Below are 21,098 nucleotides of genomic sequence, written 5' to 3' on the forward strand. Positions count from 1 at the left end.
CTGGGGAGGTGACAAGCCCGGGCTCTTTCCGCTGAGCCACGCTGCTTCCCTGGGAGTCAGAAGGTCATGAGTCCTAATCCCGGTTCCTCCATATGTCTGCTGTGTGACTTTGGGCAAGTCACTTCACTTCTCCGGGCCTCAGTGACCTCAGCTGGAAAATGGGGATTGAGACAGTGAGCCCCATGTGAGGCAGGAATTGTGTCCAACCTGATCTGCTTGTATCCACCCCAGCACTTTGTACAGTACCTGGTAATAATAATAATAATAATGGCATTTATTAAGCACTTACTATGTGCAAAGCACTGTTCTAAATGCTGGGGAAGTTACAAGGTGATCAGGTTGCCCCATGGGGGGCTCACAGTCAATCCCCATTGTACAGGTGAGGTAACTGTAAGCGCTTAACAAATACCACAATTATTATTATTATCATAATTATTATTATTATTATGGAGTAGATTGGAAGCAAGACCAAGTAGATAAACCATGGCCTAGTGGATAAAGCTTTAAATTCTATTTGTTCTGACGACTTTGACACCTGTCTACATGTTTTGTTTTGTTGTCTGTCTCCCCCTTCTAGACTGTAAGCCCGTTGTTGGGTAGGGACCGTCTCTATCGGTTGTCGACTTGTACTTCCCAAGCGCTTAGTACAGTGCTCTGCACACAGTAAGTGCTCAATAAATATGATTGAATGAATGAATAGAGCATGGGCACGGGAGTCAGAAGGACCTGGGTTCTCACTGTGAGCCAGGAAAGTGTCTATCAACCCTGTTAAACTGTTATATTGTACTCTCCCAAGCACTTAGTACAGTGCTCTGCACCCAGTAAGCACTCAATAAACACCACCGATTGATTGATTCTAATCCCAGCTCCGCCACTTGTCTGCTGTGTGACTCTAGGCAATTAGCTTGGTTTTGTTCTCTGTCTCCCCCTTCTAGACTGTGAGCCCACTGTTGGGTAGGGACTGTCTCTATATGTTGCCAACTTGTACTTCCCAAGCGCTTAGTACAGTGCTCTGCACTCAGTAAGTGCTCAATAAATACGATTGATTGATTGATTGATTGATTCTCTGGGCCTCATACCTGATCCGTCAAAATGAGGATGGAGGTTGTGAGCCCCATGTGGGACATGGACTGCATCCAACCTGATTATCTTGTATATCCCCCGCCTCTTAGTACAGTGCCTGGAACATAGTGAGCACCTAACCAATACCATTTAAAAAAAAAGACACTCCACTCTAGGAGAGCTCCGATCCAGAGAACGGTGCAGGGAACTTTTACCTCCTCTCTGAAGCAGCCACGGGAGCAGAGCCAAGAAGATGAGCCTGGAGACCATGGTGGGCTTAAGGGGTAGGCCGAAGCCTGAGGCTGGAAGGAAGCATCTGTCCCCAAAGGAAGCCGCCCAGCAGTTCCCCCGCGGCCAAGGGCTTCGGGTCCTCTCCTTCCTCTTCAGTTCTTCCTCCTCAGGTCACAAGAGGGGGAAGAGAGAACAGCTGTTTCATTTGGGCCCAATTTCCCTTCACTTTCCAGTTAAGTGCCTCCCCCTTCCGCAGGTCCGTTTTCTCCCCGCCTCTGTCTTCCTGTCTCCCTGCCTGTCCGCCCAGTGCTCCTCCTCCTCCTCCCATCCCCTTACTGTAGGGGTTCCTCAAGGGTCAGTTCTTGGTCCTCTTCTGTTCTCTATCTACACTCACTCCCTTGATGACCTCATTCGCTCCCACGGCTTCAACTATCATCTCTCCGCTGATGACCCCCAAATCTCCATCTCTGCCCCTGCTCTCTCTCCCTCCCTTCAGGCTCGTGTCTCCTCCTGCCTTTAGGACATCTCCATCTGGATGTCTGCCCTCCATCTAAAACTCAATATGTAGCTTGAGCTTAGTACAGTGCTCTGCACACAATAAAGCGCTCAATAAATACAATCGAATGAATGAATGAATGTCCCAATTCATTCCTCTATTTATTTGACTTGTACATATTGACGATTCTATTGATTTTCTTTTGTTAATATGTGTTGTTTTGTTGCCCGTCTTCCCCTTCTAGACTGTGAGCCCGCTGTCAGGTAGGGACTGGCTCTATATGTTGCCGACTTGGACTTCCCAAGCGCTTAATACAGTGTTCTGCACACAGTAAGCGCTCAATAAATATGATCGAATGAATATGTCCAAGACTGAACTCCTTATCTTCCCTCCCAAACCCTGACTTTCCCATCATTGTAGACGGAACTACCATCCTTTTGTTAGTATGTCTGGTTTTGTTCTCTGTCTCCCCCTTTTAGACTGTGAGCCCACTGTTGGGTAGGGACTGTTTTAGTCCTTAAGCGCTTAGTACAGTGCTCTGCACACAGTAAGTGCTCAATAAATACGATTGATGATGACTGTCTCTATATGTTGCCAAGTTGTACTTCCCAAGCGCTTAGTACAGTGCTCTGCACACAGTAAGCACTCAATAAATACGATTGATTGATTGATTGATTGATTGATCGATTGATCCTTCCCGTCTCACTCCTTCTCCCCATCCCCCCCGCCCTACCTCCTTCCCCCCCCACAGCACCTTCATATTCATTCATTCAATCGTATTTATTGAACGCTTACTGTGTGCAGAGCACTGTACTAAGGCTTGGGAAGTACAAGTTGGCAACATCTAGAGACGGTCCCTACCCAACAACGGTCTCGCAGTCTAGAAGGGGGAGACAGACAACAAAACAAAACAAATAAACTAGTGTCAATACCATCAGAATAAATAGAATTATAGCTATATACACTTAATTAAATTATATATTATATACACTAAATAATCACCCCACCTTCAGCCCCCCAAGCATTTATGTCCACATGCGTAATTGATGTTAACATCTGTCTCCCCCTCTAGACTGTCAGCTCCTTGTGGGCAGGGAATGTGCCTGCCAACTCTATTGTATTGTACTCTCCCAAGAGCTTAGTTTATTCATTCAGTCGTATTTATTGAGCGCTTACTGTGTGCAGAGCACTGTACTAAGCGCTTGGGAAGTACAAGGTGGCAACATATAGAGACGGTCCCTACCCAACAGTGGGCTCACAGTCTACAAGTCTAGTTTGTGCTCTGCACACAGTAAGTGCTCAATAAGAGCTCAATAAGTGCTCAATGAGAAGCAGCGTTGCTTAGTGGAAAGAGCCCGGGCTTGGGAGTCAGAGGTCATGGGTTCTAATCCCGGTCTGCTGTGAGACCTTGGGCAGGCTGCTTCACTTCTCTGGGCCTCAGTTACCTCATCTGTAAAATGGGGATTAAGACCGTGAGCCCCACGTGGGACAACCTGATTACCTTGTGTCTACAGCACTTAGCACATAGTAAGTGCTTAACAAATACCGTCATTATTATTATTATCATTATCATTATTATTATCAATAAATGCCATTGACTGATTGACTGATTGCCTGCCAGCCAACCCCTGTTAGGGGATTTGGAGCTGAGAAGCTGGAAGCAGAGAAGGAGAGAAGCAGTGTTGCCTAGTGGATAGAACTGGGGCTTGGGAGTCTGAAGGACCTGGGTTCTAATCCTGACTCCACTATTTGCTCTGTGACTTGAACAAGTCACTTCACTTCTCTGTGCCTCAGTTATCTCATCTGTAAAATGGGAACTGTGAGCCTGTTTGATTGTGAGACTGTGAGCCCACCTTCTGGACTGTGAGCCCACTGTTGGATAGGGACCGTCTCTATATGTTGCCAACTTGTATTTCCCAAGCGCTTAGTACAGTGCTCTGCACACAGTAAGTGCTCAATAAGTACGATTGAATGACTGAATGAATGAATGAGTGAATTAAGACTGTGAGCCCCATGTGGGACGGGGACTGTGTCCAACTGCTTTGCTTGTATCCACCCCAGTGCTTAGTACAGTGCCTGGCACATAGTAAGCACTTAACACATACCATTATTATTATTATCGCATCTGTAATTCATTTAGTTATCTTAATGTCTGTCTCCTCGCACCTAGACTGTAAGCTCATTGTGGGAAGGGTGTGTGTGTGTTTATTGTTGGATTGTTCTCTCCCAACCTCTTAGTACAGTGCTCTGCACACAGTAAGCGCTTGGCTCAATGGAAAGAGCCCGGGCTTTGGAGTCAGAGGTCATGGGTTTAAATCCCAGCTCCGCCACTTGTCAGCTGTGTGACTTTGGGCAAGTCACTTCACTTCTCTGGGCCTCAGTTCCCTCATCTGGAAAATGGGGATCATCATCATCAATCGTATTTATTGAGCGCTTACTATGTGCAGAGCACTGTACTAAGCGCTTGGGAAGTACAAATTGGCAACATCTAGAGACAGTCCCTACCCAACAGTGGGCTCACAGTCTTAAAGGGGGAGACAGAGAACAAAACCAAACATACTAACAAAATAAAATAAATAGAATAGATATGTACGAGTAAAATAAATAAATAAATAGAGTAATAAATATGCACAAACATATATACATATATACAGGTGCTGTGGGGAAGGGAAGGAGGGAAGATGGGGCGGATGGAGAGGGGGACGAGGGGGAGAGGAAGGAAGGGGCTCAATCTGGGAAGGCCTCCAGGGGATGAACCCTGTGAGCGCCTGTGGGACAACCTGATTACCTTGTACCCCCTCCCAGCGCTTAGAACAGTGCTTTGCACATAGTAAGTGTTAATAAATGCCATTATTATTATTATTATTAATATAATAAATACGACTGAGAGGGGCTCAACTGGTCCAGGAAGGGGCCGGTGGCTGGCGGAGATCAATCACTACAAAGACCTGCTCCCTTCCAGCTCTGCCTGTATTTCTGCCCGCGTTTATTCTTTTCTCTTGGCCAGCTGCTCCTCTGCCCCACCGCAACTCTCTGTCATTCCCCAGTGAAAACAGCGCGTTGTGCAACACAGCTACACAATTGCCTCACGGGAAGTGAGGCCCAGGCTGCGGCGGGAGGGAAGCAGCTGGCCTATAAGACGGGCAGGCATCCAGGCGGGCCGCCCCACCAAGATGATTTATGAAGCCGGAAAGTTTTTTGTTGTTGTTTTTAATTTTTTTTCACGGGGACGTGTAGGGGAAATCACGATGCTATTTATTGTTGATCCCCCACGGTGCTGTATGATTGTGTGTATCACAGATCACCCATGTTATGGCGTTGTCGCAATCCTAACGGAAATAGCGAGGTGCTTAGGCACCCGATCAATCAATCAATCGTATTTATTGAGCGCTTACTGTGTGCAGAGCACTGGACTAAGCGCTTGGGAAGTACAAGTTGGCAACATATAGAGACAGTCCCTACCCAACAGTGTGAGGTGAAAGACACCATATAAAGGCCGAGATAAGTAGAATGAGGATTTTCTCCCATCTGTAATTGATTTTAACGGTTGCCTGCCTCTACTAGACTGGAAGCTCTGTGAAGGCAGGGAGTGGATCTATTTGTTGCTGAATTGTACTTCCCAAGCGCTTAGTACAGTGCTGTGCACACAGTAAAGGCTCAATAAATACAAATGAGTTAATGAATAACTCTATTGTACTCCCCCAAGTGCTTAGTACAGTACAGCGGAGAAGCAGGCACTGTTCTAAGCGCTGGGGTAGATACAATGTAATCATTCAATCATTTAATCGTATCTATTGAGCACTTTATGCAGAGCACTGTACTGAGCGCTTGGAAAGTACAATTCAGTTTGGAATCAGGTTGGATACAATCCATGTCCCACAAAGGGTTCACAGTCCTAAACCCTATTTTACAGATGAGGTGACCGAGGCACAGAGAAATGAAGTGACTTGCCCAAGGTCACACAGTAATGTGTGGTATTTGTTAGGCCCTTACTGTGTGCCAGGCACTGTACTAAGCGCTGGGGTGGTTACAAGTAAATAGGGTTGGACACAGTCCCCGTCCCACATGGGGCTTACAGTCTCAATAGACAAGTAGAAGAGCTGGGATTAGAACCCAGTTCCTTCTGATTCCCAGGCCTGTGCTCTATCCACTAGGCTAGGCTGCTTCTCTATTTATTGAGCACTTACTGTACTAAACTCCCCGGAGAGTACAGTACGACAGTGTGGGAAGACACGTTTCCTGCCTAAGAAAAGCTTCCAGTCTAACTGGGGAGACAGACCAGAGAAGGGAAGTGACTTGTCCGAGGTCACACAGCAGACAAGTACAGTGCTCTGCGTACAGTAAGCGCTCAATAAATAAGATTGAATGAATGAATGAATGAATGGAAGAGCTGGAATTAGAACCCATGACCGGTTGAGGGGGGAAAATCAATCAATCAATCAATCGTATTTATTGAGCGCTTACTGTGGGCAGAGCACTGTACTAAGCACTTGGGATATACAAGTTGGCAACATATACAGTCCCTACCCAACAGTGGGCTCACAGTCTACAAGAGGGGTGAGAAGCAGCGTGGCTCAGTGGAAAGAGCACGGGCTTGGGAGTCACAGGTCATGGGTTCGAATCCCGCCTCCCCCACATGTCTGCTGTGTGACCTTGGGCAAGTCACTTCACTTCTCTGTGCCTCAGTTCCCTCATCTGTAAAATGGGGATTAAGACTGTGAGCCCCACATGGGACAACCTCATCTCCTTGTATTCCCCCCAGCGCTTTGAACAGTGCTTTGCACATAGTAAGCGCTTAACAAATACCAACATTATTATTATTATTATTATATTTTCTGAATGAGTAGGCTATTTCCAACTGGTTCAGGCATCTGGCTAGCACGCTCAAGCTCTTTCGAAGTGGCCTGAGTTTTTGTTCAGCCAGAAATCTGAGCCCCCATTCTCCTTCCTGGGGGAAACCCCATAAACCCTCCTCGTGAGAAAAAGAAGCTATATTCTGGGCTTTTTTTTTCAATTTAAAGAATTTAGGTCCGGTGAAAGTTTTAATGAGCAGCAGCAGCCCAGACAGCGGCCTGCTCCGCTCTGCTCCGTTCGGCTTTGCTCTGCTAATGATTAAGGAACTCTGACTCACCAATCTCGCTGAGTGATTTATTATTTTTCTTCCCAGAGCCTGCTGACCTCAGCACCGGCACCTTAGACAACACCGAGAAAGAAAACAGGACGCGGTTGTTTCCCTGAGCTCTCCCTCCCGTGGGCTGGACCCTGTGAAAGTGCAGGCCGTAACACTCTTAGTAGAAACTGTATCACCTGGTGATGGTGGAGACCTGTTCGACCCAGCAAAGACCCTTCCCCAGGATCAGGACCCTCAGTTCCCTCATCTGTAAAGTGGGGATTAAGACTGTGAGCCCCATGTGGGACATGGGCTACGTCCAACCGGATTAGTTAATAATAATAATGATGGCATTTATTAAGTGCTTACTATGTGCAAAGCACTGTTCTAAGCACTGGGGAGGTTACAAGGTGATCAGATTGTCCCACGGGGGGCTCACAGTCTTACTCTCCATTTTACAGATGAGGGAACTGAGGCCCAGAGAAGTGAAGTGACTTGCCCAAAGTCACCCAGCTGACAATTGGCCGAGCCGGGATTTGAACCCGTGACCTCTGACTCCAAAGCCCGGGCTCTTTCCACTGAGCCACGCTGCTTCTCTAGTTTGTATCCACCCCAGCGCTTAGTGCCTGTCTCATAGTAAGTGCTCAACAAATACCATTAAAAAAAACACAAAAGTGGCAGAGATGGGAATAGAATCCAGGTTTTCCGATTCCCAGGCCTGTGACCTTTCCACTAGGCCATTATAGTATTAAACATATACTATGTGCCAGACACTGTAGGAAGCGCTGGGGTAGATAGAGAAGCAGCGTGGCTCAGTGGAAAGTGCCCGGGCTTTGGAGCCAGAGGTCATGGGTTCAAATTCTGGCTCTGCCAACTGTCAGCTGTGTGTCTTTCGGCAAGTCACTTAACTTCTCTGTGCCCCAGTTACCTAATCTGTAAAAGGGGGATTAAGACTGAGAGCCCCCCGTGGAACAACCTGATTACCTTGCTACCTCCCCAGCGCTTAGAACAGTGCTTTGCACATAGTAAGTGCTTAATAAATGCCATCATTATTATACAAGATAATCAGGTTGGATACAGTCCCTGCCCCACATAGTGCTCACTTTCTCTTTACAGATGAGGTAACTGAGGCCCGGAGAAGTGAGGTGGTGGCTTGCCCAAGGTCACACAGCAGACATGTGGAGGAGTCAGGATTAGAACCCAGGTCCTTCTGACTCCCAATCCCATGCTCTACCCACTAAACCACTCTACAGCCCCTGCTGACATGGCATGCCCTGTCTTGTGGGTTTATTATACCCATTGTACAGTTGGGTGAAGTGAGGCTAGGGAGCCAAGGCCTCTTGCCCATCCTCAACCTCCTGTCGGCACTGCATAGGTGGAATCAGGGCAATAATAATAATGATGATGGCATTTATTAAGCACTTACTTTGTGCCAAGCACCGTTCTAAGCACTGGGGAGGTTACAAGGTGATCACGATGTCCCCTGGGGGGCTCACAGTCCTAATCCCCATTTTACAGATGAGGGAACTGAGGCACAGAGAAGCTAAGTGACTTGCCCAAAGTCACACAGCTAAGTGCCAGCGCTTAGAACAGTGCTTTGCACGTAGTAAGCGCTTAATAAACGCCATTATTGTTATTATTAAGTGACGGAGCAGGGATTTGAACCCATGACCTCTGACTCCAAAGCCCGGGCTCTTTCTACTAAGCCACGCTGCTTCTCTAGTCAATAGAGAGAAGCAGTTTTAGGGCGTGAAAACAGCAAGCAGTGTGCCTGCAGCTGTATTTGAGATACACATTTTGGCCAGGGAATGAGTCTGATTATCGTTATATTGTCCTTTCCCAAGTGCTTAGTACAGTGCTCTGCATACAGTAAGCACTCAATAAATATGACTTGTTGCCAACTTGTACTTCCCAAGTGCTTAGTACAGTGCTCTGCACACAGTAAGCGCTCAATAAATACAACTGAATGAAATAACGACTGAATAAATGAATCAATGAATGAATGAAAAGAAGCAGCACGGCCTAGTGGATACAACTGATTAGCTTGTATCTACACCAGTGCTTAGAGCAGTGCTTGGCACACAGTAAGTGCTTAACAAGTAATCAATCAATCATATTTATTGAGTGCTTACTGTGTGCAGGGCACTGTACTAAGCGCTTGGGAAGTACAAGTTGGCAACACATAGAGACGGTCCCTACCCAACAGTGGGCTCACAGTCTAGAAGGGGGAGACAGAGAACAAAACCAAACATATTAACAAAATAAAATAAATAGAATAGATATGTTCAAGTAAAATACATAAATATAGTAGTAAATATGTACAAACATATTGAGAAGCAGTGTGGCTCAGTGGAAAGGGCTTTGGAGTCAGAGGTCATGGGTTCAAATCCAGGCTCCTCCACTTGTCAGCTGTGTGAGTCTGGGCAAGTCACTTAACTTCTCTGGGCCTCAGTTCCCTCATCTGTAAAATGGGGATTAAGACTGTGAGCCCCCCGTGGGACAACCTGATCACCTTGTAACCTCCCCAACACTTAGAACAGTGCTTTGCACATAGTGAGCGCTTAATAAATGCCATTATTATTATTATTATATATACATATATACAGGATCCTCATCAAAATGCCTTTTTTCCTGATTATCCCCAAGCATCCAGTGTAGTGTGCATCCTGCAGGTGTTCCATAAATCATTCCAATGATGGAACTCAACCCTCCTCCCCTCCCGGGGATACCGAGAAGATAAATGGGGTCTTGTCTGCCAAGGATCTCCCAAACAGGCCCCTCCACCATCCAGGTGTGGTTATTCTTCCTCGGTCGATCGCGGTGCAGAAACCCTCCGGCTTTCCGCTCCTCTGAGTGCCAACTGGCTCCCATCCCCTGGGTTCGAGTTGACGGGCGGGAGAGCCGTGAGGGCAGGCTGGGAGACCCAGACCAGCCCTGGTCATCAATCAATCAATCAATCAATCAATCAATCGTATTTATTGAGCGCTTCCTGTGTGCAGAACACTGTACTAAGCGCTTGGGAAGTCCAAGTTGGCAACATATAGAGACAGTCCCTACCCAACAGTGGGCTCACACGACCCAGCCTCGGCCCATGGCGGTGGACGGGTCCCCGGGTCCGCCTCGACTTTCCCGCGTCCGCCGGAGGAAGACTTGTCTCACCCTTGATTTTTTCTGAAAACTATTTTTCATCACTGTTGGCTGCCCTGCTCCGACTCCCACTTCATCATCATCATCATCATCATCAATCGTATTTATTGAGCGCTTACTGTGTGCAGAGCACTGTACTAAGCGCTTGGGGAGTACAAGTTGGCAACATATAGAGACGGTCCCTGCCCAACAGTGGGCTCGCAGTCTAAAAGGGGGAGACAGAGAACAAAACCAAACATACTAACAAAATAAAATAAATAGAATAGATATGTGCAAATAAAATAAATAAATAAATAAATAGAGTAATAAATACATACAAGCATATATACATATATACAGGGGCTGTGGGGAAGGGAAGGAGGTAAGATGGGGGGATGGAGAGGGGGACGAGGGGGAGAGGAAGGAAGGGGCTCCCCTACTCCCATCTGCGGCAAGGGCCCGAGGCATCTCCGGGGAGGGAAACTGAACCTCCTTGTTCGTGGCTCAGTGGAAAGAGCCCGGGCTTTGGAGTCAGAGGTCACGGGTTCAAATCCCGGCTCCACCACTTATCAGCTGGGTGACTTTGGGCAAGTCACTTCCCTTCTCTGGGCCTCAGTTCCCTCATCTGTCAAATGGGGATGAAGACTGTGAGCCCCCCGTGGGACAACCTGCTCATCATGTAACCTCCCCAGAGCTTAGAACAGTGCATTGCACATAGTAAGCGCTTAATAAATGCCATTATTATTATTATTATTATTATCTCTCCTCTCATCTGCCAGTCAGTCACTCTGCGGGCCGGTGTGTCTTTGGCCTCTTGGCGTAAACTCTTGGATTTGTTTCCCCGGAGCCTCTGCTTCCCCCAGGCCAACCCCGCTTGACACTTTTTTTGGGTTGTGAAGAGGAAGCTCGATCCGCAGCTTGTCTCCCACCTCTCCGACACTTAGGAAGCAGCATGGCCTAATCATCATCATCATCATCAATCGTATTTATTGAGCGCTTACTGTGTGCAGAGCACTGTACTAAGTGCTTGGGAAGTACAAATTGGCAACATCTAGAGACTGTCCCTACCCAACAGTGGGCTCACAGTCTAAAAGGGAGAGACAGAGAACAAAACCAAACATACTAACAAAATAAAATAAATAGAATAGATATGTACAAGTAAAATAAATAAATAGAGTAATAAATATGTACAAACATATATACATATTTGCAGGTGCTGTGGGGAAGGGAAGGAAGTAAGATGAGGGGGATGGAGAGGGGGACGAGGGGGAGAGGAAGGAAGGGGCTCAGTCTGGGAAGGCCTCCTGGAGGAGGTGAGCTCTCAGTAGGGCCTTGAAGGGAGGAAGAGAGCTAGCTTGGAAATGGAAAGAGCACAGGCCTGGGAAGAAGAGGACATGCCTTTTAATCCTGGCTCTGCCACATGTCTACCGGGTGACCTTGGGCAAGTCACTTCTCTGGGCCTCGGTTTCCCTCTCCTGGAAAATGGGGATTAAGGCTGTGAGCCCCACGTGGAACAGGGGTTGGGTCCCACCTGATTTGCTTCTATCTACCCCAGTGCTTAGAACAGTGCTTGGCACATAGTAAGTACTTAACAAATACCATCATTATTATTATTAGGCATCAAGGTCACAATCCTATTTATTTTTATTAATTTGTATATATAATAATAATGGCATTTGTTAAGCGCTTACTATGTGCAAAGCACTGTTCTAAGCGCTGGGTGATACAAGGTGATCAGGTTGGCCCACGTGGGGCTCACATACTTAGCAAATACCATCATTATTACTATTATTATTAGGCATCAAGGTCACAATTCTATTTATTTTTATTAATTTGTATATATAATAATAATAATGGCATTTGTTAAGTGCTTACTATGTGCAAAGCACTGTTCTAAGTGCTGGGTGATACAAGGTGATCAGGTTGGCCCACGTGAGGCTCACATACTTAACAAATACCATCATTATTATTATTATTATTAGGCATCAAGGTCACAATCCTATTCATTTTTATTAATTTGTATATATAATACTAATAAGAATAATGGCATTTGTTAAGCGCTTACTATGTGCAAAGCACTGTTCTAAGCGCTGGGTGATACAAGGTGATCAGGTTGGCCCACGTGGGGCTCACAGTCTTAATCCCCATTTCACAGATGAGGCAATTGAAGCACAGAGAAGTTAAGTGACTTGCCCAAAATCACACAGCTGACAAGTGGTGGAGCCGGGATTAGAACCCATGACCTCTGACTCCCAAGCCCAGGCTCTTTCCACTGAGCCACGCTGCTTCTCTATTATTGTATTCATGCCCACTGTTGGGTAGGGACCGTCTCTCTATGTTGCCAACTTGTACTTCCCAAGCGCTTAGGACAGTGCTCTGCACACAGTAAGCGTTCAATAAATACGATTGAATGAATGAATTTATAATGATGCTACTGATGCCTGCTTACTTGTTTTCATGTCTGTCTCCCCCCTTCTAGACTGTGAGCCCGTTGTGGGCAGGAATTGTCTCTATTGCTGAACTGTACTTTCCAAGCGCTTTGTACAGTGCTCTGCACACAGTAAGCGCTCGATAAATATGTTTGAATGAATGCTTAACAAGTCTTGTCATTCATTCATTCATTCAATCGTATTTATCAAGCATTTACTGTGTGCAGAGCACTGTACTAAGCTCTTGAGAAGTACAAGCTGGCAACATATAGAGACATCCCCCGGGCCTGGAATGCCCTCCCTCTGCCCATCCGCCAAGCTAGCTCTCTTCCTCCCTTCAAGGCCCTGCTGAGAGCTCACCTCCTCCAGGAGGCCTTCCCAGACTGAGCCCCTTCCTTCCTCTCCCCCTCGTCTCCCTCTCCATCCCCCCCATCTTACCTCCTTCCCTTCGCCACAGCACCTGTATATATGTATATATGTTGGTACATATTTATTACTCTATTTATTTATTTATTTATTTTACTTGTACATATCTATTCTATTTATTTTATTTTGTTAGTATGTTTGGTTTTGTTCTCTGTCTCCCCCTTTTAGACCGTGAGCCCACTGTTGGGTAGGGACTGTCTCTAGATGTTGCCAATTGTACTTCCCAAGCGCTTAGTACAGTGCTCTGCACACAGTAAGCGCTCAATAAATACGATTGATGATGGTCCCTACCCAACAACGGGCTCACATTCATTCATTCATTGTCGTATTTATTGAGCGCTTACTGTGCACAGAGCACTGTACTAAGCGCTTGGGAAGTACAAGTTGGCAACATATAGAGACGGTCCCTACCCAACAACAGGCTCACATTCATTCATTCATTCATTCAGTCGTATTTATTGAGCACTTACTGTGTGCAGAGCACTGTACCAAGCGCTTGGGAAGTCCAAGTTAGCAGCTTATAGAGACGGGCCCTACCCAACAGTGGGCTCACAGTCTAGAAGGGGGAGACAGACAACAAAACAAAGTACTTAACAAGGGCTTAACAAGTACTTCAGAGAAGCAGCGTGGCTCAGTGGAAAGAGCCCGGGCTTGGGAGTCAGAGGTCATGGGTTCGAATCCCGGCCCTGCCACATGTCTGCCGTGTGACCTTGGGCAAGTCACTTTTAGACTGTGAGCCCACTGTAGGGTAGGGACTGTCTCTATATGTTGCCAACTTGTACTTCCCAAGCGCTTAGTACAGTGCTCAGCACCCAGTAAGCGCTCAATAAATACGATTGATGATGATGAAGTCACTTAACTTCTCTGAGCCTCAGTTCCCTCATCTGTAAAATGGGGATTAAGACTGTGAGCCCCACGTGGGACAAGCTGATCACCTTGCATCCCCCCCAGCGCTTAGAACAGTGCTTTGCGCATAGTAAGCACTCAACAAATGCCATTATTACATTATTACTTAATGGGCAGAACCTGGTGTGAGGCCCACCCTTCAGCCCACCCAAAAGTTGACAAGGTGTCTGAGATTGAACCTGGACTTGGGTTGGGAGAGCCCATTCAGGCCCATCTCTCCCGTGGTGTGGTGAGCCACATCAAAAGGGGGCTTCTTAACCTCATTTAGTTCCTCATTTTAACCTCTTCCCCCAATCAATCAATCAATCAATCGTATTTATTGAGCGCTTACTATGTGCAGAGCACTGTACTAAGCGCTTGGGAAGTACAAATTGGCAACACATAGAGACAGTCCCTACCCAACAGTGGGCTCACAGTCTAAAAGGGGGAGACTGAGAACAAAACCAAACATACCAACAAAATAAAATAAATAGGATAGAGATGTACAAGTAAAATAAATAAATAAATAAATAGAGTAATAAATATGTACAACCATATATACATATGTACAGGTGCTGTGGGGAAGGGAAGGAGGTAAGATGGGGGAATGGAGAGGGGGACGAGGGGGAGAGGAAGGAAGGGGCTCAGTCTGGGAAGGCCTCCTGGAGGAGGTGAGCCCACCTCGTGTGTTACTACAGAGGGGAGCAAGTAGCAAAATGACTTCTTAAACTGCGCAGCCCCTGCTCACGGAGAACATGGAATCGTCCTTCTTCAAATCTCAAACCAGTTTAGACTGTGAGCCCACTGTTGGGTAGGGACTGTCTCTATATGTTGCCAACTTGTACTTCCCAAGCGCTTAGTCCAGTGCTCTGCACACGATAAGCGCTCAATAAATACGATTGATGAGGAGGAGGGCGAGGGGGCACCCCACTGAAGCCTCAAGACTCAAAACAAAGCAAAGAAAACCCTCCTACAGCAGGCCGTCGGGGTGGGGAATTCATGGTGGGAAATCATCGGCAGGATGGAGCGCTTAGTACAGTGCTCTGCACGCAGTAAGCGCTCAATAAATACGATTGATGATGATGGAGAAGGTTCTTGGAGGGCTTCCTGGTGGCGAGCCCTCCATTGCTGATAATGGATGGAATTGACACCTGTCTACTTGATTTGTTTTGTTGTCTGTCTCCCCCTTCTAGACTGTGAGCCCATCGTTGGGTAGGGATTCATTCATTCATTCAGTCGTATTTATTGAGCGCTTACTGTGTGCAGAGCACCGGACTAAGCGCTTGGGAAGGACAAGTTGGAAACATATAGAGACAGTCCCTACCCAACAACGGGCTCACAGTCTAGAAATTATTATTAGAAGGGGGGAGACAGAAAACAAAGCGAGCAGACAAGCGTCAATACCATCCAAATAGGTCCCAGAGCTTAGAACAGTGCTTTGCACATAGTAAACGCTTAATAAATGTCATTCATTCATTCATTCAATTGTATTTATTGAGCGCTTACTGTTTGCAGAGCACTGTACTAAGCGCTTGGGAAGAACAAGTTGGCAACATAGAGAGACGGTCCCTACCCAACCGCGGGCTCACAGTCTAGAAGGGGGAGGCAGACAACAAAACAAAACATATTAACAAAATAAAATAAATGGAATAAATATGTATTTTTTTCTTTGAAACAAAACATATTAACAAAATTAAAAAATAGAGTAATAAATATATACAAAATTTCAGTCCTTTATTCATTCGCATTCATTCATTCAATCGTATTTATTGAGCACTTACTGTGTGCGGAGCGCTGTGCTAAGCGCTTGGGAAGTCCAAGTTCGCAACATAGAGAGACGGTGCCTACCCAACAGCGGGCTCACAGTCTAGAAGGGGGAGGCAGACAACGAAACAAAATATATTAACAAAATAAAATAAATAGAATAAATATGTACAAGAAAAATAGAGTAATAAATATATACAAAATTTCAGTCATTCATTCATTCGTATTCATTCATTCAATCATATTGATTGAGCACTTACTGTGTGCAGAGCACTGTACTAAGCGCTCGGGAAGTACAAGTTGGCAACACATAGAGATGGTGCCTACCCAACAGCAGGCTCACAGTCTAGAAGGGGGAGACAGACAACGAAACAAAACATATTAACAAAATAAAATAAATGGAATAAATATATACAAGTAAAATAGAGTAATAAATATGTACAAAATTTGTCATTCATTTATTCATTCAATCGTAGTTATTGTGCGCTTACTGTGTGCAGAGCACTGTACTAAGCGCTTGGGAAGTACAAGTTGGCAACATATAGAGGCGGTCCCTACCCAACAACGGGCTCACCGTCTAGAAATTATTATTAGAAGGGGGGGGGACAGAAAACAAAACAAGGAGACAAGCGTCAATACCAACCAAATAGATCCCAGCGCTTAGAACAGTGCTTTGAGCATAGTAAACACTTAATAAACGTCATTATTATTATTCATTCATTCAGCCTAACTTTCCAAACGCTTAGTCCAGTGCTGTGCCTACAGTAAGTGCTCAAAAAATATGATTGAATGAATGAATGAATGGAGAAGTTCCAGGGCAACTGGTATCCCTCCCAGTGCTTAGGACAGTGCTTGACCTGTAGTAAGCACTTTACAAATTCCATAATTATCCCTCCCATTGCTGATCCACCTTTTCCCTGACACCAACTTTTTTTTAATGGTACTTGTTAAGCGCTTACAACGTACCAGACACTGTACTAAAGTCTGATCAGGTTGGATACACTCCCTGACCCACTTGAAGCTCCCAAAACCTTAAGCTCATTCTGGGCAGGGAACGTGCGTGTTTATTGTTGTATTGCATTCTCCCAAGCGCTCAGTACAGTGCCCTGCACACAGTAAGAGCTCAATGACTACGATTGAATGAATCTAATAATAATAATGGCATTTATTAAGTGCTCACTATGTGCAAAGCACTGTTCTGTTCTAAGCAAAGCACTGCTCTAAGCGCTGGGGAGGTTACAAGGTGATCAGGTGATCAGGTGTTGCCAATTTGTACTTCCCAAGCGCTTAGTACAGTGCTCTGCACATAGTAAGCGCTCAATAAATACGATTGATGATGATGATGATGAGCAGGTTGTCCCACGGGGGGCTCACAGTCTTCATCCCCATTTTCCAGATGAGGTCACTGAGGCCCAGAGAAGTGAAGTGACTTGCCCAGAGTCACACAGCTGACAATTGGCGGAGCCGGGATTTGAACTCATGACCTCTGTCTCCAAAGCCCGGGCTCTTTCCACTGAGCCACGCTGCTTCCCATAATGGCATTTATTAAGCACTTACTATGTGCAAAGCACTGTTCTAAGCGCTGGGGAGGTTACAAGGTGATCAGGTTGTCCCACGTGGGGTTCACAGTCTTAACCCACATTTTACAGATGAGGTAACTGAGGCACAGAGAAGTGAAGTGACTTGCCCAAGGTCACACGGCTGACAATTGGTGGGGCCGGGATTTGAACTCTGACTCCAAAGCCCGGGCTCTTTCCAGTGAGCCACGCAGCTTCTAAGGATGAAGACTGTGAGCCTCAAGCGGGACAACCTGATGACCTTGTATCAATCCCAGCGCTTAGAACAGTGCTTGGCACATAATAATAATGGCATTTATTAAGTGCTTACTACGTGCAAAGCACTGTTCTAAGCGCTGGGGCGGTTACAAGGTGATCAGATTGTCCCACGGGGGGTTTACAGTCTTAATCCCCATTTTACAGATGAGGGAACTGAGGCCCAGAGAAGTGAAGTGACTTGCCCAAAGTCACACAGCTGACCATTGGCAGAGCAGGGATTTGAACCCATGACCTCTGACTCCAAAGCCCGGGCTTTTTCCTCTGAGCCACGCTACTTCTCACAATAGTAAGCGCTCAACAAATACCATCATTATTATTGCAGCGCTCAGCACACAGCGAGCACTTTCATTCATTCATTCATTCAATCGTATTTATTGAGCGCTTACTGTGTGCAGAGCACTGGACTAAGCGCTTGGGAAGTACGAGTTGGCAACATCTAGAGACGGTCCCTACCCAACAGGGGGCTTACAGTCTAGAAGGGGGAGACAGAGAATAAAACAAAACATATTAACAAAATAAAATAAATAGAATGAATATGTACAAATTAAATAAATAAATAAAAATAATAATGATGGCAGTTGTTAAGCGCTTACTATGTGCAGAGCAATGTTCTAAGCGCTGGGGGGGGGGGGCACACAAGGTGATTGAGCTGTCCCACATGGGGCTCAGTCTTAATCCCCATTTTGCAGATGAGATAACAGGCTCAGAGAAGTTGTGACTTACCCAAGGTCACACAGCAGACATAATAAATATGTACAAACATATATACAGGTACATAACAAATACCACAGTATTTATTATTTTTATATCATTATTATTAATTATATTAATAATAACAATGACATTTATTAAGTGCTTACTATGTGCAAAGCACTGTTCTAAGCGCTGGGAAGGTAACAAGGTGATCAGGTGGTCCCACGGGGGGCTCACAGTCTTAATAGAATAGTGTTTTGCACATAGTAAGCTCTTAATAAATGCCATTACTATTATTATTATTATTATTAATCCCCATTTTACAGATGAGGGAACTGAGGCCCAGAGGAGCTAAGTGACTTGCCCAAAGTCACACAGCTGACAATTGGCAGAGCCGGGATTTGAACCCATGACCTCTGGCTCCAAAGCCCAGGCTCTTTCCACTGAGCCACGCTATTAATAATTATTTATTATTTATGGTATACAGCGCTTAACAAATACCACATTATTTTGTTTTCATTTGATTAATGATGTGTATATATTTATAATTCTATTTACCTATTTTGTTGCAACTGATGCCTGTCTCCTTGTTTTGTTTTGTTGTCTGGCTCCCCCCTTCTAGACTGCGAGCCCGCTGTTGGGTAGGGACTGTCTCTAGATGTTGCCAACTTGTACTTCCCAAGCGCTTAGTACAGTGCTCTGCACACAGTAGGCGCTCAGTAAATACAATTGAAAGAATGAATGACCTCAGCGTTGGGCCAACTTCTCCTCCCCAGTAGATGGAGCCAGGAATCTGTCACTGAGCCGAAGCGAGGCTTGGTGGCCACAGCCCGGCCTTGGGAGTCACAAGTCGTGGGTTCTAATCCCACTCCGCCACTTAATAATAATAATAATAATAATAATAATAATAATAATAATAATAATAGTATTTGTTAAGCGCTTACTATGTGCAAAGCACTGTTCTCAGCGCTGGGGGGGAAAACAATCAATCAATCGATCGTATTTATTGAGCGCTTACTGTGTGCAGAGCATTGTACTAAGCGCTTGGGAAGTCCAAGTTGGCAACACATAGAGACGGTCCCTACCCAACAGTGCGGTCACAGTCTAGGAGGGGGAGACAGACAACAAAACCAAACATATTAACAAAATAAAATAAATAGAATAGATATGTATATATGTTTGTACATATTTATTACTCTATTTATATATATATGTATATATGTTTGTACATATTTATTACTCTATTTATTTATTTATTTTACTTGTACATATCTATTCTATTTATTTTATTTTGTTAGTATGTTTGGTTTTGTCTCCCCTTTTTAGACTGTGAGCCCACTGTTGGGTAGGGACTGTCTCTATATGTTGCCAATTTGTACTTCCCAAGCGCTTAGTACAGTGCTCTGCACACAGTAAGCGCTCAATAAATGCGATTGATGATGATATATACAAGTAAAATAAATAAATAAATAGAGCAATAAATCCGTACAAACATGTATACATATATACAGGTGCTGTGGGGAAGGGAAGGAGGTAAGGCCGGGGGGATGGAGAGGGGAAGGAAACAAGGTGATCAGGTTGTTCCACGGGGGGCTCACAGCCTTAATTCCCATTTTACAGATGAGGTAACTGAGGCACAGAGAAGCCAAGTGATCTGCCCAAAGTCACACAGCTGCCAAGTGGAGGCCGTCCCAGACTGAGCCCCCTCCTTCCTCTCCCCCTCCTCCCCCTCTCCATTCCCCCCACCTTACCTCCTTCCCCTCCCCACAGCACCTGGATATATGTATATATGTTTGTACGGATTTATTACTCTATTTATTTATTTATTTTATTTGTACATATTTATTCTATTTATTTTATTTTGTTAATACGTTTTGTTTTGTTCTCTGTCTCCCCCTTCTAGACCGTGAGCCCACTGTTGGGTAGGGACCGTCTCTAGATGTTGCCAACTTGGACTTCCCAAGCACTTAGTCCAGTGCTCTGCACACAGTAAGCGCTCAATAAATACGATTGAATGAATGGATGAAGTGGCAGAGCCAGGATTAGAACCCACGACCTCTGACTCCAAAGCCCGGGCTCTTTCCACAGAGACACGTTCCACTCCAACACTTAGTATAGTGCCTGGCACATAGTAAGTGCTTAACAAACACCACAGTCACATATCCCAGCTCTGCCACTTGCTTGCTGCGTGACCCAGGGCAAGTCACTTGGCTCCTCTGGGCCTCAGTTACCTCATCTGTAAAATGGGGATTCAAAACCTGTTTTCTCCTACCTTTGTCTGCTGTGTGACCTTGGCCAAGCCACTTAACTTCTCTGGGCCTGTTACCTCCCCTGTAAAAATGGGGATTAAGACTGGGAGCCCCACGTGGGACAACCTGATTACCTTGTAATAATAGCAGTGGTATTTGTTAAGCGCTTACTATGTGCGAAGCAGGGCTCTAAGCGCCGGGATAGATAATAATGGCATTTATTAAGCACTTACTATGTGCTGAGCACTGTTCTAAGCGCTGGCACTGTTCTAAGCGCTGATACAACCTGTTCTGTTTTGTTGTCTGTCTCCCCCTTCTAGACTGTGAGCCCGTTGTTGGGTGGGGATTGTCTCTACCTGTTGCCGAATTGTACTTTCCAAGCGCTTAGTACAGTGCTCTGCACACAGTAAGCGCTCAATGAATACCACTCAATGAATGAATGAACTTTATCAGGTTGTCCCACGTGGGGCTTAAAGTCTTAATCCTCAGTGCTAGTACAGTGCCTGGCACATAGTACGTGCTTAACAAATACCATTATTATAATGATGCATATTATGGGGAAGCAGCGTGGCTCAGTGGAAAGAGCCCGGGCTTTGGAGTCAGAGGTCATGGGTTCGAATCCCGGCTCCGCCAACTGTCAGCTGTGTGACTTTGGCCAAGTCACTTCGCTACTCTGTGCCTCAGTGACCTCATCTGTAAAATGGGGATTAAAACTGTGAGCCACCTGTGGGACAACCTGATCACCTTGTAAGCTCCCCAGCGCTTAGAACAGTGCTTTGCACATAGGAAGCG

General features: G+C 45.6%; 1 protein-coding gene across 1 annotated transcript in view; it reads right to left on the bottom strand.

Annotated features, from left to right (window-relative positions):
- NFAM1 (NFAT activating protein with ITAM motif 1) overlaps positions 1 to 7,006 on the bottom strand; it is a 45,396-nt gene extending 38,390 nt beyond the window's left edge. Inside the window, exons 1-2 of the mRNA XM_038756855.1 lie at positions 6,921 to 7,006; positions 1,278 to 1,458 (exon numbers count right to left, since the gene is read on the bottom strand). Of these exons, the coding sequence (XP_038612783.1) occupies positions 1,278 to 1,332 (55 nt within the window). The 5' untranslated portion in view covers positions 1,333 to 1,458; positions 6,921 to 7,006. The remainder of the gene's footprint in view (positions 1 to 1,277; positions 1,459 to 6,920) is intronic.
- Positions 7,007 to 21,098: the final 14,092 nt, after the last annotated feature.

The sequence above is a fragment of the Tachyglossus aculeatus genome, chromosome 14 (genome assembly GCF_015852505.1).
Source record: "Tachyglossus aculeatus isolate mTacAcu1 chromosome 14, mTacAcu1.pri, whole genome shotgun sequence".
Classification (NCBI taxonomy): Eukaryota; Metazoa; Chordata; class Mammalia; order Monotremata; family Tachyglossidae; genus Tachyglossus; species Tachyglossus aculeatus.